Here is a 9,061-nt window from a genome sequence, read left to right on the forward strand (position 1 = left end):
CGACCGGTCGAAATCTGGGATGTCCTAGGCAGCTGAGGAGTTGGCTATATAAATCCAATCTAGACTCATGGGTTTACGTAATATACCAAACGAAAATCCGTGAGGCTAAAATCAGTATGATACGTTACATTTGGTATGTATTCATTTGTGGATGTCCATCATCCATTTCGTATTATATGTTATAAATTACAATGCGTATGATCTGTTACAATTCGTATGTTATCTTACAAATTTCTAATCCGTACTATATGTTACAAATTGTTGTGGCTAACATTAGCTAGGTGGCCAATGTTAGCTAGGCTAGGGGTTAGGGTGAGAGGTTACAGATGGGCAGTAGCTCTGTTACAAGTATTTGAAATATGTATTTTGTCATTTGTATTACACTGGGTTGAACTACACTCCAATGTATTTTGTAATAAGATACTTTCGAGAGCTGTAAATTGTATTTTCAAAATACAAAATACCTTTCTATATATATATTTTTTTATAGTGGTTTACAATTTTGTTGCCCCCTTTCACCCTGCATTGGTATCGTAAGTCTCATGGCTCTATGGTGTGATAAGAGCGTCTGCTAAATGAACTAAATATAAATGTATATGTAAAAATGGACAATCGCAAAGCATGCTAAGTATTATTCCAATGAGCTCCACCCCAAAACAAGGTAATAATACCCAGTATGCTTTGCAGTTAATTTTGGTATGTTCATTTTCACATATACTTTGGTCATTTCAGACACTCTTACCCAGAGTGACTTACAGTCATGGCATTCAACTAAGGAAGATAAACAACAACATTTCACAGTTATAGCATGTAAGAAGTGTCTTTAATGTTATTGCTATTCTGCTAATTACAAATATATTTCTGTATTTTAAAATACAAAATACATGTATTTTAAGTAAATACATTTCAAAATAGAAGTATTGTGTGGTTTAATTTGACACGATATTTATGGTATTTTGTGTATTATATTTTGTAATTGTATTTTGTACATTTTACCCATCCCTGGTTAAGATTAGGGTTAGGAGTTAGGTTAAAGGGTTAAGGTCAGGGTTAGCGAAAGGGTTTGTTAACATGCTACGCAGTTGCAAAGTAGCTAAAAAGAAGAAAGTGGTTGCGAAGTTACAAAATAGCTCAAATGCTTGTCCGCGATGAGATTCAAACATGCAACCTTTGGGTTGATACAGATGTGTTATATATACCCTCCTTTCGTTTGTGCCTTAAGTAACCTTTTTTCTTATGTCTTATTAACATATTATACTAATTTGAGTGTCCTGGATTTTCATTTACTATGTTATGTCTAGTCTATGAGACCAGCCTGATGAAGCTACATTTTGCTGCCTTCTACTGACAGATAGCTGAACTGATAATCAGTCTGGTGTATGTTCACAGTGTATTCACATTTCCTCACCTGATCTGATATCACAAGATGCCTCTGTCCTGAAATTGACATCAGCCTTATTTCATAGCAACAATAATGATATTAAAGACTGACAGAGGATGCAGGCATTTATTCAAGGCATGGCAGTGGCAGGTTAGATGTGTACATAAAAATGCTTTCAGTTTTGGCACATTCAAAACCACATTTACAAAAACAGTAATTGTAATTATTTTGAATCAATGAACTGGATTTCTTTAGTTGAAAGCTGATTTCCAATGTACCATAATGAAGCATACTGTTTTTGTTGTAATCGTATGTGATATACAGTACATAATAAAACACTCAACGTTAGTCTCACTGTAATGATGAATGATATGAATTACTGTCATACAACGACATGTTGGATCAACTCACGTCTACAATTTTCATGAAGCTTAAAAAACCTTTGGGTAAAAATAAATTAACCAATTTTCTTCCATACAATTACGAAAGCATCAGATTAACAAAAACACAGGATATACATTAGCTACATACATTATTTACATAAATTGAAAGCACATCTTCTAAAATCTCCTCGTCCTTTCCTGTAGGATGACCAAATATTTCTTATTAAATAAAATATGCATAATGTCCTTTCTATGGCCAGTATGGTATTTTTGTGACCTTGTAATTTTTTGCTACAATCTAAATGACACAAATTCTTAATCCAGAGCACGAACACAAAACAATCTGCAAATGTCAAGGTTATGGGTTTAGAGGTGAAAATGCCCAAATCATGACTTTTTGAAACAATTGTTTTGTTCACTTTTGTAAATATTAGTGTTTTTCTAAACACACGTTTTTTGGTGTTTGAGTTTTAAACTTCAGGATTGTGGAAATGTTTTCTACTTCCCTAGAGTGAGATGAACCTGTGGAAACTATTTTTATGTCTCTACATGCAATTTGAAGGAAGTTGCTAACTAGCGTTAGCTCAATGACTGGGAGTCTATGGTACTTCGCTCGTGAAATTACCTCTAACTTCCTTCATACTGGATGCAGAGACATAAACATGGTATTCACAAGTTCATCTGACTCTGGGGGGGGGGGGTATACAATAACATTTCACTGTTAGTTACTTCTCAGAATCACACAGTGAAAGTATGATAGCTATCAAATATAGGTTCATCTCGACTTAACAATTCTTTAAATTAAAAGATTAAGAGACAAAATAAGCTTGTGCTCAGAATAGAAACCGAAACATTTCACTTTTGTATCATCTCAATGATTCCAGAGTTAAGAAAGACCACAACACTGGCTATGTTAGTCTGGTTTTAGATCTAAGCACACATGACATTCATACTACTTCTGCAAAGGGAATCCTACACAAATAGCATGGTTTTATTTATTTGTATACATTTCATTAAATTCATTCACTGCACACAGATATTTTTTGTTGGTGTAATATATCAGTTAGAATATCTAAAAGACACATGTAAAAATCTAGTATTTTTTCCCAAAAATCTGTACTACTGTAGTAATTGAGGATAGGGTTACAACGTACTAGCTGTGAATACTGGAGAGAGAACACACGATACTGAAGAGCTGAAACCAGGTTTGAGGAAGCAGGAAAGAGGAGGTCCCAGTTAATTCCATGTATTGCCTCCTGTTTCCCCTCTAACCTGAGAACTCCTGTCTGTGATACATGTCTGGATCATAGTATTTGGTTACCACCACTCTGTTGGCAAACTTGCGGCCAGTGAGGGCCTGCATGGCTTTCTGACAGTCTGCAGTAGAAACGTACTCCACAAAGATCTGAAACAAAAATAACCAACTTCATCAGGATCCAAATAGCAAATACATACATGTTACTTCAACAACAATTCATACTTCATGTGGTGTATTACAGTTTTTTATTTTGTTCAGATCAATTACTTATGTTTAACAACAGTGAAGAGCAGAGTCTCATTCTGTACTGAATAACCTCAGTTCAACCTTTTACCTTGCCACAGCCAGGGACCTCCACTCCTTCGACAGGCCGGGGAATCTCGATGGAGCGCACGCTGCCGTACTTGCAGCACTCCTCACTGATGTCCTCCAGGATCTCCTCGTAGTCCTCGTCATCCACCAGCTCCTCAGGCATCACCATGTTGAGCAGGCACAGCACCTCCGTGGGCAGCCCAGAGTTCTGAAGTCCCTGCAGCCCAGGCACCTGCAGCGTCACCGGGGTCTCGATAATGGCAGACTAGGTGTGAGGAAGGAAAACAGCCCAGACAGACGACACATTTAGACTGCTGGTACTCACATTTGTTTCTTGCAATTCAAAATGCACAAGGGAACTGCGCTCACCGGATTAGCGTTTTTGGCTCCCACACTTGCTCTCTGGACGATGAGCTTTTTGTCACCCAGTTGCATGCCATTGAGCCCAGCCACCGCCTGGCAAACATGCACAGAAACTTTTCAAATTTGGAATAGAACCTTAAAAACAAGATTGATTTGACACCAAAAAATGATAAACCATAACCATGAGAAAGCATTGCATTTGCTCATCCATACCTGATCAGTCGCACTGATGTCAACATATTCACAAAAGGCATAACCTTTGGAAAGTGACGTGGCACTGTCCTTGACAAGGTTGAAAGCTTTGAGTGGTCCGAATGATGTCAAGAGCTCCTTCACCTGCATAAGAGATGAAGACAAGCAGAGGCATAAGCAGGGTAATATGAATCCACCACATATTCTACTGAATGAATTCTAAGCCTCCATTTAATAGTCATGAGGAGAGAAATCATATCAAGGTGAATGGCCTGGAGAAGTGCAATAAATGACATGGTCAAAGAAAACTAAATATTTGTATCTTGTATTAAAAATAAAAATAAATTGTAGAACGTTTATCAGTTTCAGTGTGATGAGATTAAGCTTGCTTAATTACAAAGCAAATGAATTGTTTGTTAATAATTTGTTAATAATTTGTATATGCATACAACGGCTGATGTTTTACAGATGAACTCTATTTAAGTATGACATATACTAAATCCACAATAATCCAGGGAAACTATATGAGATTTTTGAAAGAGCCCTGAATGACTGATTTTCTGTATGACAAAACATTAACAGGTACAGATAGACAGAACTGGATTAACAAACTTTGTGTAATGTATTTCATTTGATTCATATTTTACCAGAAATTGATTTACTTAACAATAAAAGTTATTAAACAGTAATAACACAAGTTGTGCTGAAAATTGTGCACTGATTATAAAATCCAATAATGATGAACCCATCATCAAAGTAAACTGATTGGCTATCACTTCATCTACAAAATGCACTTGTTTCATGACAGTACATCATGTTAACACAGTCTTAACTTTATTTTTAAGGCTGAGAACCACCCCAAACCTAACATTAATCGGGTATCTGTTTATTTTATCCCACCCCTATCTAATTTAGTCCTTAACGCGTTTCAAAAGAGTGATGGGAGAGAGAGAAAGAGTAGCCAGGAAGGGAACCCGCTGGCTAGGAGTGTATCCGTGGGAGGAACGGAATGTCTTACTTGCCTTGTGTTACATGTTGGCATGGCAGCAGTAGATCAGTACTACTGAACAAATTATGAGCGCAGACTTAACGATCTTACAGGCCCCTAGCTGGGGACAAAGTGGGGGAACAAAAATGAAAGATCTGTGAGTATCAAAGCAGTAGCAGTGACTGCAAGAGTAAAAAAGAATAAGAAAATAAACACCAGGGTACAATCAGGGTACTGTTTAGAAAGAAATCAGGAGGAATGGAAAGTTAGAATCCAATTCATTTAGTGCACAACAACATTGCAGAACTATGCCGTTTCCCAATCTCTCTGGAACTTGGAGTGAAGATGTAGCACAGTCAGGGCGTAATATGTTTGGTGTGAGGAATCATGGAATACGGTTGTTGGCAACCATTTGACTTAACCAGGAATTTTACTCAAGCCTGCATATTGTGATATCTAGGACATGTTACCTCGCTCTATCTTATGAACTGGACTTTGTTTACCTTTGTCAAATAAGCATGTTTAAAATGAGAAATTAGCATACAGTGTGTAACTGTGTAACTGTTCACTCACTGGAGTACTGATAATCAAGCCTATTAACCCACCAATTCATATACTTATAGCTCCTGCTAGCAGGTGGTCACGCATTTATCCCATTCAAAAGTATGTTTTCATGGGACCATTAGTGACTATAAACTACTTATCTGATAGAGATACTATTGTTATCTCTTAAATCAAGTGAACGAGATTGAATCTGTGTTGATGATTATGCATAAATAATATGTGTAAATACTAACTCACAATTTAGTTCAGTCATGAAATCACTAGCTGAGTTTTTATTCAAACACATCAGAGCGATTCATGGAGTGAAAAATAATGTGTTCACATTAACTAATGCTAATGAATAATGCTAATGAAATGTAATCTCATGATTGCTAACAGAAGTGTAACAACAAACTGCATAAAAGGAGGAGTTACTGGCATCTTCACAAATATCAGACATAAATACTACATTCATATTTTGATTTCCATACAACACTGGTCAAATTGTAGACACAATGAAAACAGAACCTGAAAAATATGAATTTTAAGAAAATTGTAATTCAATTGAAGGTCAATTATTCAATGTTTTTCAAACAGCAACTTCTCCTTTGAGTAGGGTGTACATTGTGCTTTGCACAAAAGCACTCTCACACCTGCAGGGTGTGACTGAAGCAAATGCTGTCAGTACTGAATGTGTTAGTTCCTATAAGCATCTCTACACTACTAAATGCCTGCCATGGACTTATGGCCAGGGAAAGAGCGTCAGCTACAGTTAAGATCATACTGTCTACTTTAGGCCAAATGTTATTCCCATTGTTACTCCCTAGTATGTTTTATTCACGTGTGCCTATAAGCTTTATTTAGCTCACTGTATCTCAACCAGTGGAGGCTGCTGAGGGGAGGACGGCTCATAATAATGGCCAGAATGGAGCTAATGGAATGGCATCAAACACCTGGATACCATTCCACTGATTCCGCTCCAGTCATTACCACAAGCCCGTTCTCCCCAATTACGATGCCACCAACCTCCTGTGGCCTCAGCATGGTTGTAAGTGTAAAGGACAAAGGTCACTTCTCCCCCACCCAACCAGAACAGAATACTATAAGTCTGTCACTTCAGTGACCAGTTCAAGAAAGTAATACAAATGAGAAGGGTCAGGTATGCTTGTGTTGTCAATGTGAAATGACTGTTTGAGTGAAGTACCTGATCATCATTGAGATAGTTGGGTAGGCCTCCAATAAACAGTTTATGTGGGGAGTCTGGTACCACTGTGGACACGACACCTACAGAGACAAAAACAACAATAAGCACGTTCAACTGCAATATACCTGTAATGTAGCTGATATCTACTGGTGCTATGAATGTGAACTCCATAACTAAGAAAGCATGTTGCCACTGTACAAACCTGGGACATGAAAAGCAGGCTGCTCTGAAATACCAGGTAGGGGCCGGTAGTCATGTGGTCGTCTTATCTTCAATGACTGACCTTGGAAAATGATTCCATCGAAAGCCATGGCCTGTGTGGTCTCATCGACAGACCGGAACTGGAGAGGAAGATGCCAAACAGGGAGTTAGACAGTTTAAGTAAGTAATGCAAGGCAACTAATGTTACACACCAACATATACAGAAGAGACAGGACACAAGGCAACCTACCTCTAGGAATGCAAAGTTTTTATCCTGATTTATCTGCACAGCAAGCACAGGGATGCTAGGGGCTTGCGATAGGCCTGCAAGCCTCATTTGGGCATTGAAAAATTCTGCCATGGACTCCTAAAAACAGAAATAAATAAAGGAAAAAATAACAGCTGAAACCCATACAGTAACTACAAAAATACCGTGAAATACGATGTTGTCACTTCAATGTGCAAGACAACGTAAGTCCTCTGGGAAGTTTACCTCTGTCACACCAAAGGGAATATTGCCAACATAGAGACGTCGAGCCTGCCTAGTCATCTGACTGCCAACTATGGGCACTTGGGTGGGTGTTACTGCCAACCCACTCATGGCAGATGATGCCAGCAGGGCTATTGTGGGTATCTGCCCAGCCGCTGAAGGGAAAAGTAGAGAGTAAGAGAAACTTCACACAACCTTAGTAACTGGCACTGTTCTGGACAATTCATTCTTACATGTATGAACTTAACAGGAAATAAATAAAACAGGGGAACATTACAGTGGGATATTAGCCACAGGCAAAGAGAAGCTGACAGATACCTTGCATAGCTTTGTACTGCAATGGTGTGATGTGTTCAAAGCCAGGGGGAGGCACATCCCAGTATCTGCAGGTCCTTTTCCTCCTTGTTCTTCGTGGAGAATAGCTGAGTAAACAGAATACATGTTGGCTCATTGTTGGCAAAGGTAACACTGAAAAGGCAATACTTTGGTATACCTGACATGCTGCTTTCTGTCAGTGAGTGGCTCCAGGTACTGTACCAGGGGCTAAATACTCACCTGTGCTTCTTGTGATCCCGCGAGGTGCTCCTCTGCTCCCGGCTCTTCCTGTCTCTACTGCGGCTTCGCTTCTCTCGGCTCCGGTTGCCTCGGTCTTTGCTCCAGCTGCGATGTTTCTCACTGCGGCTCTGAGACCCACTGCCGCTCCTCTTCTTGCGTCTCTCCTTCTCTCTCTCTATGTAGGTGGGAAGAGAAAGGATGGAACATAAGCCAAGCTTTTGGTAGCTATATACAATCATGTTTCAGCATCATTAAGCACAATGGGTCACTATAATACACCGGACATACCTAACATGCAGAGAGGGGTTGTAATAAGCTAGTATGAACTCTTGAATAAACTTAATTTGATCGGGGTAAAATACACAGAAGCTGCTTCCAGCTATGTGAATAGATTTGACAGAAATTAGTTCATAACATTCCAGTGGGATGCTTATTATGGACCAAGATATAGCTAACCTACCTGCAAGCTGACCATCAAACGAAATTGATCAGTCAGTCTGGGATAGCTAGCTTGATTATCTTGGTAACTAGCTAGCTAACTCTAGCTGGCTAGTGCAATAGATCAGTGAGTGCATCTAGATATCTGGTGCAGCTATAGTTAGCTAGTTAACTGTCAATTTTGCTAGGTAACGTTAGATAAGCTAATTCACTCGAACTATAGCCATGCCATGTTTGCTAATCAATAAATTAAGTGGCTAATGGTTAAATTAGCTAGCTAGTCTAAATAAGCTACATCTGCATACAGCATGACTAGCTCTTCTAGCAAAGCTATCTAGCTAACTTGACAACTAGCTACATAACCACAACAATGCATGCTAGTTAGCTAGCTAATGTTAGTTAGCTATCAAAAAGCTTATAGACAGCTAGAACCATTGCAACACATCCAAAATTGAAGGCTGAAATAAAATGGGAAATCACCCTGTCGGTTTTCGCTCAGCTGTTTTTCGAATTCCTCAAAATCAGCCATGATTAATGCAATATTTTAAACCGATGATATTCTGTATCTGCCGGACTGCCTTGACGGACCAGACTGTCCAGAATCCAGCTAGCTGTAATTGCACAGTACTGTAGTAGACGGCTCCATGGATTTTTCCAGTCGTCCAAGCAAACTGCTTGCGCTACCCATTCCACAGAGTGATAGAACATAGCTACCTAGATGAGAGAGTAGCCAAACATTCCAACAGTGTGCAG

At 38.9% G+C, this 9,061-nt stretch overlaps 1 protein-coding gene across 1 annotated transcript; it reads right to left on the reverse strand.

The window, feature by feature from the left end:
* Positions 1-2,015: 2,015 nt before the first annotated feature.
* Positions 2,016-9,061, reverse strand: LOC135555377 (splicing factor U2AF 65 kDa subunit-like). Its single transcript, XM_064987749.1, has 11 exons — positions 8,789-9,061; positions 7,871-8,045; positions 7,634-7,737; positions 7,319-7,470; positions 7,076-7,192; positions 6,827-6,965; positions 6,625-6,704; positions 3,911-4,033; positions 3,704-3,790; positions 3,357-3,599; positions 2,016-3,169 (listed from the first exon to the last, which is right to left on the reverse strand). Exons 1-11 carry the CDS (start codon positions 8,835-8,837, stop codon positions 3,032-3,034), a joined length of 1,407 nt encoding a protein of 468 aa, XP_064843821.1. The 5' UTR covers positions 8,838-9,061; the 3' UTR covers positions 2,016-3,031.

The sequence above is a fragment of the Oncorhynchus masou genome, chromosome 15, assembly GCF_036934945.1.
Source record: "Oncorhynchus masou masou isolate Uvic2021 chromosome 15, UVic_Omas_1.1, whole genome shotgun sequence".
Classification (NCBI taxonomy): domain Eukaryota; kingdom Metazoa; phylum Chordata; class Actinopteri; order Salmoniformes; family Salmonidae; genus Oncorhynchus; species Oncorhynchus masou.